The sequence below is a fragment of the Phoxinus phoxinus genome (assembly GCF_949152265.1).
Source record: "Phoxinus phoxinus genome assembly, chromosome: 15".
Lineage (NCBI taxonomy): Eukaryota > Metazoa > Chordata > Actinopteri > Cypriniformes > Leuciscidae > Phoxinus > Phoxinus phoxinus.
In genome coordinates, this window is record NC_136890.1 from 23341136 (window position 1) to 23368592 (window position 27457).

The window sequence follows — 27457 nt, forward strand, 5'->3', positions numbered from 1 at the left end:
GGAAATCCTATCATGTGCTCCACTACAGATAAAAGAGCTCCATGTTTGAATGATTTCCAAAGCTATAGAAATGTATTATGCAGGGTAAATAGGGGTCTAATGGAGGCATCTAAAGATAATAAAACGCCCAACCAGCAGGTATAAAGTTATCGGATTCACTGAGGAAGAACTGGATGATATTTCAGATGTTTTGAAGGATTAAACTTGCTAAAGTTTTGGACGCTTATGGATTTGTAGGGCTGTAGGGCTCACTTTGGATCACAATATTGTACAAAATTGTTCTGGGCTGTGTATGTACAGTATATGCATGAAAGGTTTTTCTGAACTCTTTGAAAAGTTTGCGGGAGCTGTGAACTTCAGAAATCTACTCTGTTGGTTTAAGAGCAAACTTCTAGAGACTACATTTCTTAAGATGTAAATTCTTTGAAATCATCTTTCTTAAATATTAATGCTGTTTTCTCTCAGAACAATCCAGCAATCCCCTCATTTGTTCAGATAATGCTGATGTGATGTAATGCAGTGTTTTGGTTGTGTAACAGTAGCCTACAGTACGTGAGGGATTTGTGAGAATTACTATGTATTTTCTGCAAAAATTGGCCATAATACTTGATCTGATTATCAACTAAATAAAACAATAGACAAAAACTATTTGTTTAAGCAATAAATCATCTTCATTTCATCTTATTCTTGTATAGCTTTTTATATTCCGTAGACACGGCAACAGAGATGTTCCAAAGATTTCTATAGACTTTAACAGATATTTTTGGACTCTTCTTAACATCATTGAATCATTGCCAGACGCCCACTCTTATGGAGAGTAGCAACAATGCTGACCTTTTCCATTTGTTGATAGTTTCTCTAACTGTGTACTGACGAACTTCACAGCTTTTAAAGATACTTTTATAACCCTTTCTTTAACTTTATGCTTAGTCTTAGGCATTCTGAGATCTCTTTCGTCTAAGGGCATGGTTTACACTCAATGCTTCTTGTGAATAGCGAACTCTCCATCTCATCTTATTGTTCAGACTCCAGGTTAACTGACTTCTGACTCCAATTAGCCTTTAGAGAATTCATTAGCCTACAGATTCACCCTTTTCCCACCGTGCACTGTGAATGTTTACACGTTGTGTTCAGTGAAGACATGAAAACATGTCATTTATTTAAGTAGTCTGTGTTTGTTTGCTTGATGATATTTATAGATCACATCAATTTACCAATTTATGCAAAAGTTCATAGTAAATTCAAATTTCCTCGTGACTGTCACTGTTAAATATCTAGCAATATGTACATGCCGTGTGAGGGGTTCCACAGGTCAGAAGGTGTAGTCTGGTCTCTCTACTTTGCAGGATTTATTTATGTTTTATTCATTAGTGAATATGTTATTTATTCAAATAGTGTAAAAGTCATGAAGGTTAGTGTCAATGTAAAAATTTAGAGCACGTTTTCTACAGTTTTTCTGCTAACTTGGGCCTTCACTGAGAAATCTAATCCTGTCTGGGCAGGACTATCTCTGATTATATATATATATATATATATATGTGTGTGTGTATGTGTGTGTGTGTGTAAGGGATAATGTAGAGCGAGGCGGTTGTTATAGCGAATACAACCCTGACAGGTGTTCAAAATATTGATTTAAAAAGGAGTTTATTGATTTAAAAACTATTGTATTGCTTCCGCTAAAGAACACCGTGTCCATGACAACGCTCTGTTTTTCATGGCAATGGTGTGTTATCCTTAGCATCCTACATTAGAATTCAACCAAGCCATGTCATAATTATTATTTTTTTTCAGCTTCTCCTCATTTATTTTGACTTGATTTGAATAAATGTCTCATTGTGCTCATTTTTTGCCAGCTTTCCAAGTACAATAACAGTTGGTGGTTCAGGTGCTGCTGGTATTCCATTCTACTTAAAAATAATAATAACAACAACAGTCTAAACATCCAAATATAGTAGTAGCATCACTTAGAATATAAATAAAATATTTTATATATTTTGTTTTCATTTATATATACGCATTCTTTTTAAATTCTTTTACCGTGTTCTAGGCATGAAATTCTGACATGCCATAAAACAATTATTTACATAATGTTATAATAAGATCACACATAAAAGTCTGAAGTTAATTTCAATGGTTTTTGTGATGATAAATAATCACGTATCACTGCCTGGGATCAAATGCAGTGTTCTTTGGTGTAACACACACTCGCTCAATCACCGTCTCAAAACACCAACACCATCATGCTCTTAAATTGAATACTCTTCTTTAAATGCTGAACGGAAACATTTGTCTCTGTTTGTTTCCTTATTGGCAAAAGAAGCGTGTGCTTAATGTGTAGATGTCTGACTTATGTATCCATCTATTACTGTTTTCATTGAAGTTTCAATCAATCACAGGCAGTGCCCTGAAACACACACCCACTCCCACCTTCAATCACCCTGTTCTGTGCCTGACCTGTGTCTCAGACTTGTATTTACAGCTCTCACCTGTCAGTAATCACAGGTAAAGCCCATTGAATGTTTGGGCGGTTGATGCTTGTTGTGAAACCCATGGGAGCAAAGCACTTATACTGCAGTTTAGACAATTCACTGCCTCTCAGTGCACAGCAATCACAGTTGAGAGATAAAGAACCAGGAAGAAAAGGGTCATTGGCCAAGGAGAATGCACCTAAACCAAGATTTCAGTTGTTCTGCATAAGTATTGTTTTTGTTGTTTTCCTTTTCACTCCTCCGCCTATCCTACCATTTCTCCCTGTTTAACATTCCTGCCTGTCCTCTTTGACCACAGAACGTTTCTCATTGCAAAGCACCAATCAAAGCATCTTCCTTTGTCGCATTGTGCCGGTCGCCATCAATGCAACCGAATGACAGCAGTGCCTGTCTCTCTGTGTGAATGTAATACGTTCGGTGTTCAAAACAGCTCAGCCCAGTTACAAGCAGAATAAACACTTCTCTAATGGCAAATCATAAAATACAGATTTATATAAAAAAATTGTATAAAATTAATTAAATTTGTATATGAAATTGATGGATGATTACATTTTAAAAGGGGTATATTTTTAACCTCTACATGGAGTAATGATTTATTGTCTAAGGACATATTTTACTGTATATACATTAAATATGTTTTTGATACATTTGTTTGAAGAACATTCAGTTAATAATTTCTGATTAAATCACATTGTAAAAGTTGTTGTTTTCAAAAATAATGACTGCATCTCTGAATAATCAGTAATCTAGATCATGTTATCACCCAGAATTACAGGTAACAAAACCAGGTTCTGAAAAGTTCTTTAACGTTGACATGACATGCATGTGAATTGAATTTAACCAAACAAAACTGATTTGGAATGAAATCAATTAAATTTCTTGGATTCTTCTTTCCAACAGGTGGCAGTGTGTCAAGTTCCCAGAGTTCTTTGGCTCTTCCTCCATCGCTCTCCCATGTGGTCCAGCCCAGTGATGCCTCTCGGGGTTTTGCGGGAGGAAGTGTCCCTGCTTTAGCGGTTCTCCAGCTTAACGGTATAGCACATCATCTCTCTAAAGCACCAGAGCTTGACTTCATATCCCCAGAACTCAAGAGCTCTGCAATTCTAGAGCTCTAGAGAATTTATAAAAGTATATCATATGGGATTTGCTGATAATTCCAGAAGAGGATTTAGCTTAGAATTCCCTTATCTAGTTGTAGTGGCCATTTTTATTTATCTTCTCTCTCTTTTTCTTTTATTACTGATTCATTTTAATGACAGCATTGCTAGGATAAGTCTTTTTGTTCTGATCAACAGAGGATCACAGTACTGTGACATATGGAAATGTAGAATGCAAAAGTCTTCGGAGAATACAATATTAATCTTTTCATTACCTTCTTATGTAAGACATTAATCCTCAGGCCTGAAACATGAGAATAGCCACTGAATTGCATATGGGTGATGCTGTTTTACATAGTTAATGTGTGATCTTGCTCTACTGTAGCGGAAACAAACCTGATACACCTTCAAATTTTGTGCCATTACACTGAATGTGCTTTTACAAACTAACTATCCTGCTTCACAAGATTGTCTTCAAAGTTCATGCCATGACAGTATAGTTGAAAAGACATGAATTAGACATTACAAGATAACTATTTACGTTAATGCCCATTATAGAATATCATTCAGTAATACTGAGAATGCAAAATCTATTTATGCATTTATGATGCATTGTGAATTGCATTCTGACACATTTTAGAGTGCAGTGATGTGTGAAATCAAACTTGCATAGCTAGAAGCATTTGTGTTCAACGACTTGCGTAGAGCTGTGGTTATACATTGGTGGGTTATGACCCACAAAACGGATCTTTTCTGATTGGATAAACTGCATAATCATGCATAGTTAGGCTAGAATAATAATTACACTAGTTTTTTGCTAGGAACGAGATAAAATTCCTGTACTTTTTGTTGATGACATCACAGACCGTACTTCAACTCACACTGCAGCTACTGTAAATATGCAGTGAATTTGTGAAACTATAAATGTAATATATAGGAAAAATAACAAAATATTATATAAATCTATTTTTTCACATTTTGTTGTTGTTGCCTTTTGTTAAACTAATTTAAATGACTTGTTTCACATCAATCTACACTTCATACACCATAATGACAGAACAAAACAAAAAAAAAGATTTGTGACAACTTTTAAAATTTATAAAAATAAAAAGAAACTTAAATAATTACATTGCATAAGTATTTGTACCCTTTTCTGGGAATTTAGCTCAGGATCATTCCAATTTCACTTGTAGATTTTACTAAACGTTGAGTGGAGTTAACCTGTGGCAAATTCAATTGAATGGGTGTGATTTAGAAAGGCACACACCTCTCAATAAAAGGCCTAGCAGAGCAAAAACCAAACCATGAGGTCAAAAGAACTGCCTGTAGAGCTCAGAGACAGGATTGTGTCACGACACAGAACTGGGGAAGACTAAAAAAAAAATTCTGCTGAGTTTAAGGTTTACGGAAGCATGTAGCCTCCATAATCCTTAATAGAAGAAGTCCATTCTTCCTAGAGCTGGCCTCCTGAGCAATCAATGGCAAAGGGCCTTGGTTATAGTGGTGACCACGAAGCTTATGGTCACTCCAGTTGAGCATCATCATATATGGAGATGGGAGAAACTTACAGAAGGATCAACGTCACTGCAACACTCCCCTTATCTGGGCTTTATGGCAGAGTGGCCAGACTTAAGCCTCTCCTTAGTAAAGGCACATGAAAACCTTGGAATTTGCACCAAAAAAAAGCACCTAAAGGTCAAGATTCTCTGGTCTGATGAACCTCAGTTCCAAGCATCATGTATAGATTAAACCAGGCACTTCTCATCTGAGGAAGTAGAATAGCAATTGCCAAATGCAGATGTGCAAAGCTTGCCGCATCATACCCAAAAAGACTTGAGGCTGTAATGGTGCTTCAATTATGTACTGAATTAAGGGTACATATACTTTTGCAATTTGCTTATTTTAGTTTTAGTTTAGTTTTTCTTTTTAATAAATTTGCTAAGTTCTCACAAATGTTTTTTGCTTTGTCATTATGGTGTATGGAGTATAGATTGATATGTGAAAAAAAAGGTAATTTAATGTAGTTTAACAGAAGTGGATATACTATGAATAATTTTCAAGACCACATTAACATACATTAATTAATCACAGTCTTTATATTAATGTATCGTAAGCAGAGCAACTATGAAATGTGCAACAACAACAATACTACTACTAATGTTTTTAAATATATATATATGCTGTGCATATTTATAGATTTTAAGATGATGATGACGACAGGAGCATGTGTGAGTGAATGAGATAAAATATCATTGAGAGATGACAGAAGTGTTGCCGTTTATGATAGATATATCCAGAAACATATACACGTCCGTGGTGTGAACAGTCCTGCTTCTCATTATGAATCAGTGGATCAGATCTGTGTGAGAAAGGAGCTGCCATCCGATGAATTTCCCAGCATACCGCGAAAAACACTGCTGAAGTGTGATAATGCACAGCCGCACCAAACAGACATGGAGAATGATATAACCAAGTTTAGCGCTGTCGTTTCAAATTAGTTCTTAAATTTAGCTCTTAATTAGAGCTTACTATTCACACCAATAAATCACCAAGACGGTTCAAACATTTTCCTGATATTTAATTCGTACAAAGACTTTGATTCCCAAACTAGTTCTTTTTGGCTCAGCCATCGCCGTCACCAGAAAAAACTTTTTCCCAGCGTGGGCCAATCTGGAGGCCAAAAACCCGGAAGTGTGAAATTAAACTATCCCTCCATATGCCATGCCAGCAAATCAATATGAACGCTGAACAATGATGACGATGCATAACAACATTTTATTATATACCGTAAGCTTTATTTTACACCTCAAATGACAAGGAATTTATAGTGTTAATTCATTAAAGAGTCCATGAACTCATTCTCTCAAATGGCTTGCGTATGCAGAACGTTTGCAGCTTATATAGACAGCACGCCTCTGCTTTATCTATGTGTGTGTATGTATGTATGTATGTGTTTGACTGTAAGGAAGTTGTTCACATAATGTTCCATATAAAATCTCCATCCTGAAGCAAATCTTGTTGAATGTAGAGTATGTTTCAGGCCTCAGTGCTTTTGTTTGAAATGTGTTTGCATGTGTGTACCACTATCCATTCTGGTTTATCTGTACACTGAAGAGCAGGCTGCCTGTGACTGTGGCAGACATCAATGCCACACGATGTCACGTCCTGCAAAGATAGCTGAGACACAGCCTGTGAACAATAACACAGTGGCTCCAACATTTCTCTGGGCCATGAGTGGGTAGTTGCATGAGGGGTGTGTGTGTATGTCAGCCTGATGAGATGGAGATAAACAGAGTGCTTCAACATGTTCTTTTTTATCACAGAGAGGCCTTATTGTCTCCAGTGCTATGTAGATCTCTCTCTCTCTCTCTCTCTCTCTCTCTCTCTCTCTCTCTCTCTCTCTCTCTCTCTCTCTCTCTCTCTCTCTCTCTCTCTCTCTCTCTCTCTCTCTCTCTCTCTCTCTCTCTCTCTCTCTGTAGGAAGGAATACAGTGGGAATTTAGGTTTAGGAAAAAAACACTGGCGGGCTCTTTTTATCCTGCGTCTTTTGATCCTCTGTCGTTCTGTCTTCATTGGCGTTAAATCACAGGATTATGTTAGTTGTGATGTTGAATCGCATTGAAGCGTGAATCTCTGAGCAGGTATATTTGAAAGCAGGTCTCATTGGGTGGGAGGGATAACTGGAAAAGACGAAGATGGATTCGAGGCCAAATGGAGGTTGAAAAGTGGCCCCCGAGGAAGTGAGGAAAGAGAGCATGTGTGTCTCGTAGGGCGAAAGACGTTGTTTATGTGTGTGTATATGCGTGTGTTGCAGCGAGCAATGCCAGACGAGCCCGCCGATTGCCAGAAATTGACAGCGAGCTGGCCAGACTTCTACAAAGCACCATGAGGGAAGTGGGTGGAGCCGCACTGCATCAGCAGGACGAAGTGAAGGAAGTGCGCCAGAGGAAGATTGACAGAATGGCAGCTGTCCGTCAACATGAGCAGCAGAAGACCCCGCCCCCTTTTCAGGATAACGCAAACATGACGGTAAGGAAGAAGGACAGTTTTCTGTTGAGCTGGATTGAAAAGCTGTCTGATAGCATGAGCTGAGTGACGTTCTCTACAGCTGTGCACCATGTGATCCTGACATTCGCTCCAAAGTCAATATTAAAGGGATAGGTCACCCAAAAAAAGTATTTTCTCACTTTCATGTCATTTCTAACCCAGTAGTCTTTGTTTCTTTCATGAACAAATTATTCAGGAAGGTTCTTGATCAGCTGATTCATTGATTCGGCTCGGATGAGTCATTTGTTCACTAATCTGAAATCTCCTGAATGTGTCAAAGTGAACTAGGGCAGATATTATCATTTTCTATTAACAATGAGTTACATTTTCATCTGTTCCTCTCACAAGGGTCATATGGGACACTTTTGTGATACTTTTATTGTTTTTTGAACATTTAAAGCTTGACAATTCTAGTCCTCCTTCACTTTCCTTATTTGGAAAATAGTGCCCATGATATTCTTCAGAAATTCAACTTTTATGAAAATCATATGGGTTTTGAAATACGTTAGGGTGAGTAAAAAATTCTGAAAATATATTTTTTTGTGTGATCTATTGTGTTCCTGTTTTAGCTTAAAAAAGGAAACAGCTGAAACTGTGCTGCATTATTCACTAGTTCCTCCCACTCTGTGAGAATGATGAAACCCAAATGCACTCTACAGCCTGGCACGGTCTTGCCAGGCTTCAGGCAAATCACTTTTATTAGTTTCTATGTCTTTTTGGTGCAGTTTTTCAACGTGTGAATTTCTTTGAAAACTGTTTTAGAGGCATCGGACCGATCGGGTGCAGCATTCCCGTGATCTGCGTGTGATCGAGGCCTATCGTGAACGCTGTAAAGCACAGGAGATCACCAACATGCTCTCCCAAGCCATCACTACCAAACACACTCTGTACGCCACACACGGAACAGCGGAGTTCTTCGAGTTTGTGCTCAAGAATCCATTCAACGTTTCTCAGACAGTCACCATTGAATGCGATGACCCAGAGCTCAGGTGAGATATGCCTTTGAATGCAGTAGATCAGTGGATGTCAACCTTTTCAGGCCAAGCAACCTTTAATCAAATCAGAACACTGAAATACCATCAAGTCAAATAGCACATTCACATCTCTTTTCTCAAAAGCTTAAGGATTGTGGGAGCCACATCATGTCATATTTTGATAATTCATGTAGTTTAATTATGGTGCAATAAGACCCTGAAAAACTGGCTTTTTTCAGATCTGTGGATCAGATCTGTTAGAGGAAATGTCTGGAAATATGTCTCTTTTAGACTGGTTACATTATCGATATAGTGCTCAAATTTGAATCCAAAGTCAAAAGCAGGTCACTTTTAAATCTCACCTTATGCAGACTTTGAGGGCAAAGAGAATAATATCTTGCCTTTTTGTTGATCATTTCACTTTTTTGCTACTCTCTTTTCGCATACATTGGACTAAAAAATGTGCACACATCACCATACCAACACTCAGCTAAATGGATAGTTCACCCAAAAATGTTAATTCTTATTCAAATTTAAATATACAGTACTTGGCGTCAAATCCTTCCAAATCTTTGACTTTCTTTCTTATGTGAAACATAATAAAATAAGATATTTTGAAGAATGCTTCAACTGTTTTTGTCCATACAATGGAAGTTAATGGAGTAAAAAAAAAAAAAACATTTGACAAAACATTTATTGTATAGACAAAAAAAGAGACGTTTTGTTTTTTAACAACTTATTTTGTGTTACGTTTTGCTTCATTAGTTAATGTTTTGCATATTTTCATTTCTCATTGCCAAATTAAGAATGTGGGTTATCTTATTTTACTTCTGACTCTTAATTAGAGAGATAAAAGAAACTGAAATTTGTATTTACTGTGATTAACAATGATTTGTATTTACAATGATATCAGAATAACATTGTGATGACACTTTTATTAATAATTCTGTGATGAGAGTGATGTGACTGAGTTTTTGTCTGAGATTTGTGGACACTACAGTACAGTAATTTGACCACTATGTGCCAAAAATAATAATTTAATTCGTTCTCAGTACAGTATGCATATACCCAAAGAAAACCACTTTGATGTTAATATCTACATACTGTAGTACGCCTATACTTTAATCATGCACAGCAGGCACTGTGTCCATTCAAAGTTGAAATAAAGCCTTTGCCTTCGGCATTACAGCCCTGAAAAAAAAAATGTATGCATAGATCAATGTTTAGTTCACGTGTGAACAGCCTTGTTTGAAATGAACATCTGAATGAATTTTCCTCAGCAGGGTGTTTCAGGGGCCAAGAACTTCCCAGGGGGTTGGAAAACAACACTGAATAAATAATCAATTCCCCCCATTCAATCTTATTTTAATTGCCGCATGATGTTAAATATCTTCCCCCGTCCAGATTTGCTGTGCGCACATCCAGGATTATACCACACAAAATATGAGTTTTCTGTAGGCCATAGGCTAAGTCCACACACTCCATCTTGATAAGCAAAAGAAAGTGAGACAGAAGTTGAGAGGACGAGGTGGAATAAATTACGGCATTAACACCCCTGCATCTCTCAGCCTTTAATTAGGAAAGGCATTAGTAGCCTAAACTCCACACACTCACACTTTGCTTTAGGACAAGATAAATATTCTTAGCCTACCATCTTTCTCGGTGAAGTAAGTTTGCATGATAAACGTCTTCCCAGCTTGCATTGTGTTGTGGCATAAAACCTAAGCACTTTGTGATGTGTCATGGATTTAACTGCTCGCCCAGGAGCAGTGTGTTTGAGCGTGAACCCTGTGAGTCAGTCCAAAACACTAGTGTGTGCACAGAGCTGTGCCAGGGAAACAAATACCTGAGATCTGGAGTTTGCATTTGTATATTTGTGTTGAATTGATGCTTCTCTCTTTCTGTGCAAAGGATGTGTCAGGCCTGTGTTTGTATTGCTGATGTATGCCACAAAGCAAACCGTATAAAGTCACCTCTCTCTCTCTCTCTCTCTCATTTTTTCTGAAGAGATTGTTTCTCACCTGCACTCGCACATTATATATGGACTAGCTGAACCAAAGAAGCGGCAGGTTAAAGGATACACCATATTTTAGCAGAGCAGCTCTGTTCTTTCTGCCTATTTCATTTCATCCTCACAGGTCAGGTCCCTTGCTTTTTTCTGACGCATTTTTTAAAAGTTATACTTCAGATTAATTTTATTATATCTCTCTCTTTACTTTACTGGAGTACTTTACTGGACTTATTGATATACTATTGCCAAATCGATCCAAGTGTCAGTAGACATTTAGGTTACAAAATATTTATATTACAAATAAATGATCTGAATCCTGAAAAAAGGGTTTGCACAAAACTAAAATAGCAGCACTACCGTTTCTAACATTTCCAACAAGAATCATGTTACACTGAAGTCTGGATTAATGGCTTCTGAAAATTCAGCTTTGTCATCACAGGAATAAATTACATTTAAAAAATATATTAAAATAGAAAACAGCTTTTTTAACTTGTAATCCAACAAAATTACAATTTGTTACTGAATCTTTAGATTAAATAAATGCAGCCTTGGTGAGCAAAAGAGATCTTACCAACCACAAACTTTTATTTTGATTTTATTCTCTTTTTTTTTTTTTTTTTTTACATGCGAGTTAGTTTGTATATATTTTGTCCAACAACAAAAAAATGTTTTCAAAAGAAGCCAAAGCTTCAAGATGGAGTATGTGAGTGGAGCAACTGCGATTTAATCTCATAGCATTCTGTAATCACTCCACTCCTGGTTTTCCATTTCCCACAAGGGAAGCCATTTAAATAAAATGATATAAACTAAACGTTTAGCATTTCATTGTCAACCTCACCAGAAGCCATGTTTGTTTGTGTCTATCTGTTTACATGGCTAGACTGATCTGTCTCTGCTTTGTGTCTCTTACTGTGAAGAGATATTCTGTAAGGTTAAACTTCCTATTTAGGCCTGTTAACATTTCAATTAACTTTTTTTCCCTCTTTATTACCCTCTTTTTTCCCCCACTGTTTAGCAATACCCTTACAAAAGAGCTTCTTACCTACTGTATGTGTGTCTATATAAAAGAAAAGGAAATGGGCTTTGCTTTTGTTCACGTAAGCATACTTCACTGTGTATCACCTGCCTGGCTCTCTCTTATTAAAGAGAGAATGTGATTGAATTTTCCGAGACTTGGTTTCGCATCTACTGTAGTGCATACAGTACAAAAGAGTTTTTACACCTCGAAATTCTTTCTTTTCCTTATTTTTTTTTTTCATTTATGGAGAATGATCCCTTCTCGGGCCCGGAGGTGCTGCCTTTGATGTTTCAAATGCCCTTTTCCTTCATATATTTGTGCATGAAATTTGTCTCTATGAAACAGAAAGTAATATTCCACACCCAGTGTGTGTTATCTTTAAACCGTACCCTCCCAGGAGTTTCAGTTCTGTGAGGGCTTATGTTTGACTGTATCATGCATACTCAAATACGCTCTTTTTCATTGCCAATAAAATACTGCTGGCAAGGCAAAGAAAGTCCTCAAGCTGTTCTTTTCTTTTCCTCTCGTTCTCTCTCTTTGCCTTTTTTCATTTCCCTCTCTTTTTATCCCTCAGTGTAATCGTGAAGAGCGAGGAGTGGAGATATTTTAAGGAGTTGACGAAGACTCTGACTCCTCTAGAGGAGGAGATGTTTCACCTAAAGGAGAGCACACTGACACCACAGGTTTACCTGCGGCCCAAAGAAAGCGTCCACATCCCCTTCAAGTACCAGACCTTCGTCTGTGGTCGCACATTCCCTCTTCAGGTAAATCTAGAGGAAACTTTTGTTGTTGTTGTTTTTAAATGTACTTTTCATACATTTTATTGATAATACTACTACTATTTTTCCATGTTATTTTATTTAGCTTTGTTTTTGTAATTTTATATATATATATATATATATATATATATATATATATATATATATATATATATATGACCAAATAAAAGTCTAGACAGGCCACTACGTAGACTCAAGTGAATCTTCCCCTCAGTAAAGCAATCAATATGGGCTTTCATTATAGTTCATTATAGTTCATTTCATTATAGTTATAGGAGCTCCTTCTGAGGGAACTAAATTAGCTCCTACTTCAGAGTAGGGTCTATCCCAGCACAATAGGAACTACCAGTGACGTAATTGTTTGTTATTTGGCATACGAAACACGACACCTTCCATTTTTAGAAAGCTGTGTAAGCACACAGTTTACATACTTACTCATAATGTTACAACTAATGTTAACGGCACATAAACATACAGAAAGCTAATATTAATGGCATTTACCTGTTGCCTTTGTCTGTGCCGATGTGTTCTTGTGCAACCTAGAAAATGGCTCTATGTGAAAATTTTGTTCTTGGGGTACCGCACTGGTTCCTATAACTGATTTCCTTTTACTACCCAGTGCGAAATCCCCTAAACAGGAAACCGTGAACTGTCCGCTGAACTGCTGATGCTGAACGTCATCAGTAGAAAATGTGGACTATTTCATTGTTTTTGTGTGTTGTACTGTAGTGTAAATCAACTGTGAACGATGTGCCATCTGAGCAACTGCATTTGTTTCCTCATTTCCCTTTTCCACTGATGAGACTTGGATTAGTTCACATGTTTCCGGATTAATTGGATTTGGGTTTGTTTATAGTCTGTAGTATCACAGAGGCACCCGCAACTGAAGGAGGGAGGTTAAATTGACTCAAAGCATCAGCAATAATAAAATGGATTAAAAACAGCCTCATCCAGACAGTCTAAACAGACCTGTCCAAACAATGTTTTCCCATCACGTAATGACATTATTTCAATGTGATTGTTCTCTCACTGAATAGTCCAATGTTTATGATGACTCTCCTGTCATATTGCAGGATACTGAAAGCTTAAAGATTTCAAGAAGTCCACAGATGGCTCAGAAACATCTGTCCAATACAATTCAAGCCAAATCCATCAAGGTAAGAGCTTAGCGCTCACTGTACTGCTGAGCACACACAGGAACACAAACTCTTTCTATACAGCCTGATTAGTAGTTGTTCAGACAGAGAAGTGGGCCGGCACTCCTGCAGTGGCTCCTACAATCCAGACTGAAAACACGACTTGGTCAACAACAGTAAAACTGAATGTAACTGATGCACTCTTACAAAAAAAACAGACTGAAGTTACTTGTTTTTGTGTTGCTGTATGTATTTTTAGGCAGGCACGACATCCGTCTACTTGATTATGTAAATACTGAAATCTCCAAATGATTAGATCCGCTTTTTTTCACAAGAGAAACCTGCTAAATTGAGATAAAGAGATGACTCTTGATCATATCTTACATTGAGTTATCCCATTAATAAGCTTTGAATTTTTAACTGTGTGTTTGAGATTTGACCTGAAGAAGCAAATACATTTTATATTAACCTGCCAATAATATTACTTACATTTGATTAATATAATAAGACTGTTAATGAGAAACATTGATCAACTCCTTTGATTCATATTTCATAATCAAGTCCACACCGATTCTTAGCACCCGCCCTGCAGATTTTCACAGAATTCGCGCATCATTCTCATATGTCTACACTTCCGCCACCCATACATGTTGTATTCAATATTTTGGTGAATTAATGCTTTCAGATACCGGTACTCTCAGCTCTGCGTAGGCCTGTCACAATTATTTGATCTAACTGTTATTGTGCTTTTCAAATTCCAATAGTTTTTTGACACCCAAATAAAGAACATTTTAGCAAATTTAGAAAATGCACGTTTTATCTCTGTTTCTGAGATGTGCACACACTGTTTGTGATGACTCACGTCACACTCGCATGAAAGCATTAACAAGGATAAACTGCATAGTGAACACAAAGAGCTCCAGTTTCAATTTGATTAGGCGTTCATGTAATTGCAAATATTCTTGGTAGTTTTGCCCAACATTTGACACGCAGTATTACAGACAAGGAGATTAACTGCTTATTCCATTTCTGTGGAAGTAGAATAAAAGTATATACAGTGTATATATATTATTGTATGCACAACAGTATATTATATTAAAATATGGAGTCAGTACATTTAAAAAAAAAATGCTTTTGAAAGAAGTCTTTTTATGCTCCCCAAGGCTGCATTTATTTGTTTAAAAAAATCACATGATCCTTCAGAAATCATTCTAAAATGCTGATTATTATCATTAATGTTGAAAACAGTTGCTGCTTAATATTTTTGTGGAATGTGTGATAAATTTAGAAAGAAAAAAGAGCAGATTTTTTTAAAAATTTAAGTCTTTACTGTTACATTTCATCAATTGAATTCATCCCTGTTGAATAAAAGTATTAATTTATTTTAAAAAATCCTATTGACAACAACCTTTTGAACAGTATATTAAATAATATTTTATTATATTCATAAAATACAAAAAGATTCCATCTGATTCTATTCATTACCCATCTTTACATTTGTATATGTTTATGCATATTTCGGAAGGACAGTGAAAGGTTGTGTTAGACCATCCTGTCTGACTCAAATGGTTAAAGGTAGGGTAGATAATTATGGAGAGGCTAGCAATAGCAAGCTAGCTTTGAAAACATTAGATCCCACTTTCCCTTCAGAGCATCTCCAAAGCCACACCTCCTCCAAAACACATGCCAGAGCTAGGGATGTTAACCGATGACCGTTTGACCGATGGTTGACCGTATCAACGTTAACCGACCAAATTTGTCGGTAGTCGGTAAAAAAAAAAAAAAGTGATCTCTAAATTAGGCTATTATAGACAGTGGACTAAACGCTACTACAGTTAGCATCTCATTCCAAGATATTTTTGTGTGAAGTGAACAAATCCCTCACACTCAATTTTTCATAACCTGTTTGTACTTAATAAACCAATAAAAACATTTGGTGCGAGGTCACAGCGTTTGGGTTCACGCGCTAACAAGGTTTGCGAAAAGTAAAGGCTACAGGCTAAAACACTCGAGGTTAGAGCCAGGGCAGAAGACAGGATGAAGCGTGCAAAGAAAAGTAGAGTGGGGGACCATTTCACCCAAAATAATGACACCGATGTAAGTTGCAACTTGTGTGATACAGTGCTTAAATACAGTAGTAGCACATCATCTATGATGTATCACCTGAAAATGTGACACCCGCAAGCCTCTTCGGAGCTGTCATTTTCTTAAATGAGCCGCGTCAATGTTTCAAATGAGCTTCTAACGCTATACAAACGCCTTTATTTTCAACGAGTCATTTGTCCTCCGATTACATACAAGCTCGTCGGCGCCGCGTTTGCGGGACTCATGTTTCGCGCTGTAGGGGATTTTAAAAAAGTGACGTGAGTGGAAGGGCGGCGCCGGCGCCGTGTGTGTGTGTGTGTGTGTGTGTGTGTGAGCGGGAGGCAGAACGGCAGAAAGATGCGGCAGAGTTGCGAAATTGCAGGCACGGTGCGAAATGGCTGTTATTTCAAATAGCGTAGCATATTTTAAACTAATTGGTTAACCGGTTTCAACCGGCTAATGAGGCTCGGTGGTCGGTCAAGAAATTTTTTCGTTTTCGCCATCCCTAGCCAGAGCAGATTCAGCAAAGTGTCTAAGCGACGGTGTTAAATTACTTTCAAAGTTAGTACTTACATTAGTTTCAAAGCACATAACATTACAATAATATTGAACTTACAGACCTCTTACTTGTACCACCTGACTGCAGATTCATTTCGGCGTTGATGGTGTTGTCTTAGAAACGCACCAATTTCCGCAATTCCACTGACAGGCAGGTAAGACATCTGACCAAATGCAATGATTGGACGAACATTTTTTTGGTCTTACACAGATGATATATGTAAAAAAAAAAAAAAAAAAAAAAAAAAAAAATGTTTTACCACTTCTATTATTGATTTCTATCAGGACGTGAAGAGAGTTTCAACCAGAATAACAAAAAGTGGTTATGAAAAAAATGGTCTACTCTACCTTTAAACTGTGAAGCAAGTGTGTGTGGGTTGATGAGCTATTCTATGGCATTATGGTTTATTGTGCCTTTGGGCAGTTGATGCCATATGTAGCTTAGAGAGCCCTGCAGTATTGCTGGCACACAAACACACACACATCCCCACACAAAACTCCCATATCATTTTTAGGTCAGTTGGGGTCAAACATTGCTGTGCACAAACTGACATCACCTCCAGAGGAGTGTCAATGGGTTGTCTTGAGCTGTGAATCTGACAGCCAGCTTGACTGTATCTCACGCGAGAGAGGTTATGCACTCAGACTGCAGATGACTCAAGGTACTTGATATCGCAGTACATACTGTCAGTGCTGTTCATTCAGTGTGGAATGATTTCAGATAGGTCTGTCACTTATTGGTAGACCTTGACCTCCTCTGCTGAAAAGAGCAGCTTAGACCACCATATTGGATCAGGGTGGTTTATGCTGGTTTGGTGCTATACTACAAAGAAATCTCACGAGTTGCAATTTCAATTTCGTTCATTAGTTTGAAAAAGTCAACTTTATTTAGATAGTGCTTTATACAATACAGATTGTTTCAAAGCAGAATATAACAGAATCAGTGATGCTGAATGAAGAACGTAAACAAATAAGAGGCTAATTTGAATTCTACTGTAAAGCATCTCTAAAAGGACAATAGTGTCATTCAGCTCAAGTCAGTGTTGGCCAAGTTCAGTTCAATTACTGAGCAAAGTTCATCAATTATAAAACTAGTTCAATTCAGGTATAAGCAGCCCTACAGAAGACAATATTTCTGTAATTTAACTCGACTCAGTTCAAGTTTTGTTCTCATCCAATATTATCAGTGTAGTAGGTTGGTTTAGATACAGTAATGCACTTATAATGGAAGTATATACATATCATATGAATAATTGTATAAAACAATTTAAGATAGACATTTATGCTTTTAGACCATCTACAATGCCGTGCCCCATATACATCCATTGTAAGTGGATTACTGTACTGTACATGCAAAACAGGAAATGACTATCTGTGGTAATTGACAGCATGTCGCTGATGCGGTCAATATCTATCAGTTTAACTGGCTGTGAACCCAGAACATTCCAATAGACTTAGTTCTCCTGTTAGCATTTTGCAGGAATACCATTCAAAATGTGTGTAGCTTGCAACCGATCTGCTTGTCTTACAGGTGTTGTTCCGTGGGGAAGACAGAAAGCCTCTGGCGATCTGCCAGGTGGATGTTGAACCGACGCCACATGTGGTGGACCAGACCTTCCGTTTCTACCATCCTGAACTCACCTTCCTAAAGAAGGCCATTCGCCTGCCTGCAGCCTGGGACGACACAGCAGGTGCTGCTCATTACAAACATCTCTGCCGCTGTGTGCGCACATACATAAACACGCACGCAGAAACACACTTCAGTGTCTGCTATTAGTCCTGAACTAAAGACCTCATTTGTGCTCTGTCTCCTTTTGTACTTGCTCACAGATGGTTCCGCCACCCTTCATGTGCGTTGCAGCGACCCCAATGTCATCTGCCACACCACCAGCCTGGTGAGCCAATCAGGAGTCACTGCTAATAGCAGCCAGCCAATCAGAATGGGGATGAGTTATTAGTTAATGTCTGAGGCTTTGTGCTGACTCATTGTGACGTCAAGGCTGCACACCTGTTACAAGACTGTTATTTATATTTATTTAGTCTATTTTCCATAAAAGACTATAATATATATATATATATATATATATATATATATATATATATTATATAAAATATTGTAATTTTAATCTATAGTTTTCTATTTTTGTATTATTATATTTCATTCAAGACTATTATTTTCATATGTATTATTCATGAAAGACATATTTGAATATTTATTTTTTATAAAATATTATGTTTTTCTTTCAAATCTATTATTTGTGTATATATTTTTCGTAAAATACTTTAATATTGTTTTATGTATTTTTCATTAGTAATCTGTCAAATGAGTGAGTTAATCATTACTGATGAAACATTATAAATTTATGTTTAATTTTCTTACGTTTTGAAACTTTAGACTCCAGAAGAACCACAGGATGTTTACCTTAAAGTACCTGGAAGCCCAAGTCCACAGATAAGGAAATTCTTCATTACCATTTTCATGTATGTACCGGTACACCTCCTTTTGCACCATCTCCCTTATGTGTGTGTGCATAAAAGTTCACTCGTCTTTTTCTTTTTAATAGGAGAGTGAGAACCTGTTAATTTTCACTCTTCCAGATGCTCAGAGAGGTGTGTGTGCGCGAAAACCTCTGTTTTTGGTTTGCGTGCGTGCGTGTGTGTGAAAGCCTGGTCCCTGATTAATCCCTTCATGTGTGATTAATGACATTTGCTTAATCAGGATGTCTCATTTACTGTCTGATTGCATCAGATCATAATATTCATTTATTCATCAAAATCTGTGACATCTCTGAGTTCATAATCAGTGAACATGAATAAAAACACAATTTTAGAACCTGCACATCACGCATATCTCACTGGAACTGGAACCAGCGAGAGTGACAGCAACACATATTAATTAAAAGCAGTCAGTTCACTTTCTTATATTCTGAACACAATATTATAACTTATGTAATATTATATAATTATATTACATTTTAATGAAAAGATTCCCGAACCCCCTTGACTTAAAATATTTTACTTACTCCTATTTCAATAATTTACCACCACATCCACATATTTATGGTTCTCTGATGTTGCTTAATGATCACATGACATGAAGGTAAACAAATTAAATATTTATTTCTTTTTTAAAGGACTAGTTTTTATTGCAGTTTATTTGAATTAATTTATCAGCCCGAAAACCATCTGCAATTACCCCCAGGGCAATTTTTGTAATTTACAATGATAAATATTATAATAATATAATATTTCCTGATCACCGGACAATGAAGATGTAGTTTGTCAGCGGAGCAAATGCATTGGTATCCACTCTTATTAGCGAGTTCGTAATGGACTTAATGGTTTTAAATGATTGAACAACAGACAAGCTCCACAGACACACAGTAACTCACAGAAGGAATTTAGAAATGTTAATAACCAGGAAATCAATCAGCTGTAGTTTTCCCACCCCAACAACAGCTGCTGCTAAGGACAACTCACCAGCCAAGGACGGTAGTAACGTCCTGAAATTTTGTCCCTTGAGCTCGAGCCCCCTCAGGCAGGGTGAAGAGCTCACGCACAAAGTCCTTTATTTTTAATATAGTCAAACTCAAGAAACCCTGGCAGGCAGAATAACATCAACATCTGCAAACCTCCTGCGGGAACACGACTGCCGCTGGCACGTGGGATGCTCTTAAAGAAAGGGTGAATGAATGAATTTAAAAACGGTGACATTTGGGTCTCTCTGAACATCTCTCTTTTGAAGATTTGAGATATGTGTGTGTCCCTCTCAGGGGAAGTGCGGCCTGTCAGGCCTGTCCTGCTATTGTGTCAGTGTATATGAAGAGGAAAGTGATAAAGTGTCTTTTGTGTGTACTTTTTCTGTGTCAATCTCTCTATGGCAGTGACCCTTGGCTGGCCTCCCCTGCGCAGATCTGGCAGGTATACGTGCATTACCTGCAAAGGATGGACCTGAGCTGTGTGTGCGGCACTCTGAGCTGGCATTCGCTGGTTCTGCGCGGCACGCAAGCTATTCGCAGGGTCAAGTGCTACACGTCGCCTCCCCTCGAGCTTCAGGTACGCATAGCAGGGTCAAAGTAAAACACACTGATCGGGGTACAGAGCTCTGATGGGGGATTATGTGGCCTTTTTTCCTAAAATGGGAGAATGATGAAAAATAATGAGATGGTAAGTAAGGTGGCTAGGTTATCTATATATATATATATATTTTATATTTTTTTTATTTGAGAGCTATCAAAATGATTTAAAAGTTTAACTAAACAATTGCACATATTTCTGTGATTTTGTATTTTGTAATCATAAATCACAAATTGAATCCCCAAATTCAATGTACAATTAACAAGGGGAAATTCAAATAATGTTTCTTTAATGTCAACTTTTTACCAGTCAAGGCCAGTATTTGAAGATACACGTATATAAAATTTGAATTATTTTATAGCCAGTTAACATTTTATTTCAAAGCCATAATCTTTTAGCATTTAATAATCTTAAACTACAAATTCACAGTGCTGTTTTTTTTTAACAATTACAGAACAAAATCAATCGTGTAAGTTTCAAATAAAAGTTATGTAAACCCATTATAATTGTAATTGTAATGTTTTGTGTAGGTTAAACAGCCTATATTAATCGCAGAAAGTAATGTTATTTTTTACATTTGACGTGTTTAGCATCAGTGATTTTACAGGTTATGGATTTAGAGACGCTTTTAGTATGCCGTATGGCAGTTTAATTGTTTAGTTTCTCTTATTAGCCTATACGTTTGCTGAATTTCTGTCAGTTACCACATCAAAGATGGAGCAAATGCAGGGCAAATAGTATGAAATCATGTAGGTTTAGATCTCATGAAATAAGTAAAGAGCATGCAGTCAGATGTTGTTGGGTCGCAGCAGTATCATTAACTTGTGTTCAGAACATTGCAGCAAAGAAAGTAGAGCTTTAATGCAAATAATGAATAATGAAAGGTAGATTATACGAGCATCATAAATCTCAAAATGTGTATTTCCTGTTTTTCGAAATTTGCAAGCAGAGCAAATACAGCAGCTCCCTTCTCAACAGTGCACTGTGTGCTCGTAGCAACCTTACTGTTGGTTTAATTGGCCGTGTGCTAATGTTATACAGCAGGTGCCAAGAAAAGATGATGAAGCAAAGTAGCTATACATTATGAGCTTCAGGTGCAGCCTCATGTTTTCTGAAGTTCTGCAGAGGAGTGTTCCCTGAAGTTGCTTTTTGCTGTGTGGGTTTTTTTTTTTTTTTTTGTGGTTGATGCCAGGAGCTCTGTGAGCATAAGATCTCCTCTGTTTGTGTGTTCTAGGTGGATCCAGTTGAGGTTTTTGCTCTTCCTGCTCAGGGAATTCAAGATATCCATGTAGGGCTGAGGGCTCTGCGCCCTGGAAGCCGTTTATTTTACCTCAATGTAGTCGATGTGGACACACGGCAGCTAGTCGCCTCCTGGTTGCTGTGCACAACATGCCGACAGCCTGTAATCTCCAAGGTGAGTAAGCAAAATGCATTAATACAGTGCAACAGTAGGGTTCAAACCACATTCACTAAAATAAATTGATTTGTGACAACTATTAACCCTTCAGTAACTATATACCATGAGCTCCAATGTTGTTTAGTGTATTTATGTGTATTGTGTATCGTACATGTATATCATCCTCAATAAGAGACATGTATATTTGTGTACAAATATCAAGATATCAAAATATCAAGCAGCACAACTATTTTGAGGATGATTTCTAAAGGATCATGTGACACTGAAGTAATGGCTGCTGAAAATTTAGCTTTGCCATCATAGGATTAATTACATTTTAAATATATGAAAAGAGTTATTTAAAATGGTAATATTTCACAATATTACTCTTGTACTATAATTTAATAAAATAATTGCTGCGTTAGTAAGCATAAGACATCTTTCAAAAGCATAAAACATTCTTAACAATCAAAAAATTTGTATCTGTTGTGTATATATAAATAATAACATTTGTTTTATATTATTACTGTTAATATATTATAATTTATGAAACTAAATAATATTTGTTTTTACATTTAATGGAAACAACACTGACACTTTTTTCCTCAAAAGTTGTGCTTTAAGCTGTGAAAATGTAAGGCACGGTTCACAGTGACAGCACACGTAGAGTTTTAGCAGAGAAATGGCAAGAACTGAACGGGTCGTTAAATTTCAGCTCTGTGACAGAGGATGTAGTGCATGAAGTCAGTGCCATTGATTTAAACCTGATGTTTTTACTTCAGTTATTTTACAGTATTTCTCTCGGTATGTGCTTTAATCTCCCCAGGCATTTGAAATCAACGTTCCTGTAGACGGAGGGAAGGGCAGCAATAAGAAAATCAGTTTCACAAACCCCTACTCTTCCTCTAGGGTATTCAATCTCCGCACAGACCGCCCAGACCTGCTTCAGTTTAAAGAGGAGCAATTTCAGGTAAGAGAATCCAAAGCTAATTCTTGTTCTATCAACTTTATTTGGAGGCCTTGCTGTGTAACATTGAATAAGAACCATATTGTCAAAGCCCCATCCACCAGAAAGGTGTCTAGAGCCCCGAGGAGAAGGATCTTGACATGTCTCTGTCTAGGAATCAATTTCTGTCTCTCTAAACTGTCATTCTTAGACACGTTTCACAGTATGTGAAGTTCTCTGTATATTGGAGAACTCAATTTGTGCCCTGGCCACTCTCGCAATGCCGGTCCCCTGACGAAACCATAAAGCTGCAGTCCAAAAAAATAGGGCGAAAAGAGAGAGATTGTCACAGTCTGGCCAGGAACGTCAATATCTCTTACCTTTAGGGCTCAGAATGATGCGTGTAGGACTTACAGCTCTACGTTAGACTTCAATTAAAAGCTGTTAATTGATTAGGTGGTCAATACACAACCGTTGGCTATTACTCCAGATGGAGACAGAGAACATTAGTTAGCCACAGGGACAGTGTCTCGGATATATTAGTGTGGCTTTGGGGGGCACAAAGTAATTTTTCCTGATCATCATTTTGCACAGAAACTGTGTAAAACAGAACAGGCTAAAATGTTAATTTCATCATTCAGTGCCCTCATTGATCGCGGTAAGGTTTAGTGAGTTCCACACCCCATATCTGGGCAATAAATAGCGAAACAATGTGAAATATGCAAGTGACAGTATTGAACAGAACGGATTAATGATACCTCAGCGTCAAATAAAAGCTGTAAAGCTCATAAAGAAAGGAAATGGCCTGTTCCATTTTCTTGCTAGTCAACACGGCTTCAATTATCTTCTCTCACGCTGGATTTATGGGGTCTATATTTTTGAAAAATGTGACTGGAGATGTTGCTTTTTTTTCCCTCTTCAAGAAATAACAACTGTGTCATCGTAAAATAGGCGCAGAGCCAAAAGACAACAGAACAATCGATACATGCGTGCTTTTGAGGAGATTATGAACTAAATCCTCGCCTGTGTTCCATATGTCTTAGTCAGCCATTAGAGATAATGTATAAAGACAAAGAGAGCAATTTCTCTCATCTTTCTCTAAACACTGGAGTGCAACCAATTTCTGACACAACGGAGCTCAGGAATAGCAATGGGAATAGTAAGGAATTTAACGATTTTCGTTTCGTTTCGTTTCCAATTCTACTTGAAGAATTAGTTCACCCAAAACACATAATTCACTCACCCTCATGTCGTTCTAAACCCATATGGCTTTCTTTCTTCTGTGGAAGAACATCCTGGCCAGTCTTTTCAATTAAATGAAAGTGAAAGAGGACGGGGCTGTAAAGCTCCAAAATGACGAACATAAAAGAATCAGAATTCGTTCACAGCACTAAATTCACAAAAAGCTATCGTAACAGAATATAGTTGTATGGACTACTTTTCTACTTCTGTGTTACTTTCAAAACGTATCCCATTGAAAAAAAATTGATGGATTCCATGAAAAAAAAAAAAATTCCATGGATGTCTTTTAGTGTTCTATGGAAAATAGAATGTGATACAGGTTTAGAAAGGCATAAGGGTAAGTAAATGATGACAGAAGTTGAACTTTTCTTTTGATGCTTCTTTTAAAACAATGATTTGCACTCTCAAAAGCTGATTCAGGTGCACAGCAAACAGAAAATAAAATAAGTACTGATCTTCTTGTATTTTATTATTTCCATCTTTGATGGAAGAATGCAGACATTATGGAAAAAGTGTTATTTTTGTTAACAAAAATATTTTCAGTAATTGAAATAAAGCTGTATTAAAATAAAATATACATATCAGATGAAAAAAGTTGACTTGCCAACTAACTGAAATAAATTTAAGTTGAAGTATGAACATTACTAAAACTGAAATTGAAATAACAACTATTTAAAAAATAATAAAACGACAAAAACACAGAACAAAATGACTAAAATTTAAAATAAAAGCTTAATAAAATATGAATAAATTCTGCAATAGTATATAAATAACACTGTATAGAATCAGCTTCATTATAAATCAACAGATGCCTGTTTGACCTGATACTGGTTGATTTTGCAATTCTTTGCTGCTTTGTTTTTACATACCTTTACGTTTTTGTGTGTGTGCATATATGCAGCGACATACGTATTAATGTGCGTGTGTGTGTTGTAGATTGGGGGAGGGGAACCCTACACCATCGGCCTGCGCTTTGCTCCAAGTCAGAACCCCGGCATGGAAGAGATTCTCATCTTCATCAATGACAAACAGGATAAGAACGAGGACACTTACTGTGTTAGGGTTCAGTACAGATAACACAACACCATCACACTGCATTATAGCTGTTGCTTTTGCCCACAAACAGACCTTTAACCAGTGGATCGATGTGGATTTACTCACATCATGGACATGTATTTTTGCTTATACAGTGCGATAAGTTAATCTACATAACATGAGATGTATTGAAGTACAGAGCAAACATACTCTATAAGCAGACAAAGCTCATTGAGTAGATGGAATCTCTCACGTGCGCTTGAGTAAAGCCCCCCTGTGGTGCTGAAGGCTGAAACAGAAGAGATTTTCTGTAGAGCTGATGCTCATATCGGCGCTCTTGATGTGTGTGTTTATGGTTTACGCTGAACCCCTGCTGTGATGTGTCATTAGCAGCGGAGAGCTGATGGCCACTTGCCCAGGACTTCAGCTCTAGATCTTCAAAAAGCAAGACGTGTATGTAAGACCAATCATTTTATTTTATTAAGTGTTTACGTTTGCACTCACTGAGAATAGAGTGCTTAATTTTGGGGAAGAAAATGCAGCCATCCTTTTTTTTTTTTTTACTGTATTTTTTGTACTAGCATCAATAAACAAAAAGGATCTGATTTTTGAGTTTGATTCTTTGCATCAATGACAACATTCTATGTCAAACAGCACTTGTGTATGTGTGTTTGCAGTAGCTGTGAAGGGGTTTCTATTAACATCCGTGGACTAATCTCCTGGCTCCTATTAGAGCTACAGCTGCCTGAGTCTGACAACAACCAAATAACCTGCCAACTAACCAGTCCAGATATGGAAGACAGGTGGAAAACACAAAAAGGACCATAAAAGAGAGAACATACTGAAAATATACAGTGGAAAATATACTAGAATTTGTGTTAATTGTTTGTTTTTTGAGCAATAAAAATGCAAATTAAATTTATAAATGAGACTGGCAATGAATTGGCCAATTTTGCCTAAATTAAGCTGTCATGCAGTAGGAGCTAGTTTGTTAACAGTTTATTTGTGGATAAATGTACTGTAGTGCTTTTATTTGGGAAGGATGCATTAATTTAGTCTAATTAAAACAGTTAATACTTGAGCACCAAATCAGCATATTAGAATGATTTCTGAAGGATCATATGACAAAAGACTGGAGTAATGATGATGAAAATTCAGCTTTGCCATCACTGGGATAGTTTACATTTCAAAATATAATAAAATCGGAAACAGCTATTTTAAATTACAATAATATTACTATATAAATGCATATAAATGAGGAAAACATTGTAAAAAAATATATATACTGTATATACATAGATTCCTCATTAGCAGCTTGTTCAATGGGCCGCTATGCGTAATCCGTCCACCATATTGGAACAGTCGAAGCTGGTCCGTCAAAACTCAAGAGACTGTGGGTCTGCAACCAAAGTTATAGGAATGTATGAATCTCTATATCTGCAGTAGACTTCAGCAAACAATTTTGATAAGCTAAAACAATACATGACGAAGGCGTCAGCCAACACGACATTAAAAAGTTACCATAGTTTAAAAGCCTGTAATATTGAGGTAATCCATAGTAAAACAAAAAAAGGGGTTACACTTTATTTCGATAGTCCAATTTAGACATTCTACTAACTATAAGTAACTTTTCAACTACATGTCAACTAACTCTCATTAGAGTATTAGTAGACTATCAGTAGACTGTTAGGTTAGGGTTAGGTGTTAGGGTTCAGGTTAGGAGAATAAGTTGAATTGTAGTTTCCGAGTTATTTATAGTCAGTAAAATGTCCTTTGGGGGACCAACAAAATAAAGTGTTAACAGATATTAAGCAGACAGTCTAGTAATCCTCTAATGACAGTTAGTTGACATGTAGTTGAAAAGTTACTTATAGTTAGTAGAATGTCTAAAGTGGACTATTGAAATAAAGTGTTACCAAAAAAGGATACATTCTCACCTGTGAAAGCTTATCCAATTTCTTCGAGAACCAGAGGCTGCGCAATGTTGTGGCATCTTGGGAAAATGAATCAACTTTTTTATTGTGAGTGACGACAGCATCTGAAATGTTGACCGTTCCAAGATGACGGACGCGTCGAGGTGTCTAGAGCGGTCGAATGTGGAATCTACGTACTGTACTAGCTATGATCATACCTACCCCAAACTTTTTAACAGTAGTGTATGCTTACCATAAATTTTAAGAAGAAATACTTGTTCTTAAAATAGGTAATAGGGTTTAATTTGACAAAAATCAAGAGGTAGTAACAAGTTTGCATGCAAAAGTGGGTATATGGCTAAATGCGTTTTGTGGAGTTCCGGCAGCTCAAGTGCGGCTGTCATTTAAGGCAAAAGAGGTCAAACCAAAGAAGAAATTCTGAATTTCATGATAATTTTTTCTATTCAGCTTTTAATTCTTCGTTCACTCAAATAGTTAGGCTGATAATATAATCACTCTCAAGGCCCTTTCATTTTCTCCAAACACCCTTCACTTGGCACACCCAATGAAACAATTCACGGCTGAATTTCAATACTGGTGAAGTGCAGTGTGAAGGGATAAAGATTTCCCTCTGATATTATTCAGAGAGGCCTGC

The 27457-nt window shown here is 37.0% G+C and overlaps 1 protein-coding gene across 4 annotated transcripts in view; it reads left to right on the forward strand.

The window, feature by feature from the left end:
* Positions 1–25863, forward strand: part of nphp4 (nephronophthisis 4) — a 151896-nt gene extending 126033 nt beyond the window's left edge. For 2 of the 4 annotated variants that reach the window (XM_079637271.1, XM_079637272.1), the window contains exons 18-29: positions 3390–3521; positions 7400–7614; positions 8395–8621; positions 12210–12399; positions 13488–13571; positions 17725–17884; positions 18024–18088; positions 18589–18674; positions 20078–20249; positions 21505–21684; positions 22493–22636; positions 24791–25495. In XM_079637271.1, the coding sequence (XP_079493397.1) occupies positions 3390–3521; positions 7400–7614; positions 8395–8621; positions 12210–12399; positions 13488–13571; positions 17725–17884; positions 18024–18088; positions 18589–18674; positions 20078–20249; positions 21505–21684; positions 22493–22636; positions 24791–24931 (1796 nt within the window). In that variant the 3' untranslated portion in view covers positions 24932–25495. Of the gene's footprint in view, positions 1–3389; positions 3522–7399; positions 7615–8394; positions 8622–12209; positions 12400–13487; positions 13572–17724; positions 17885–18023; positions 18089–18588; positions 18675–20077; positions 20250–21504; positions 21685–22492; positions 22637–24790; positions 25496–25566 lie in introns of those variants that run through there. The other 2 variants (XR_013800428.1, XR_013800429.1) reach the window with 2 other exon arrangements.
* The last annotated feature ends 1594 nt before the right edge of the window (positions 25864–27457 follow it).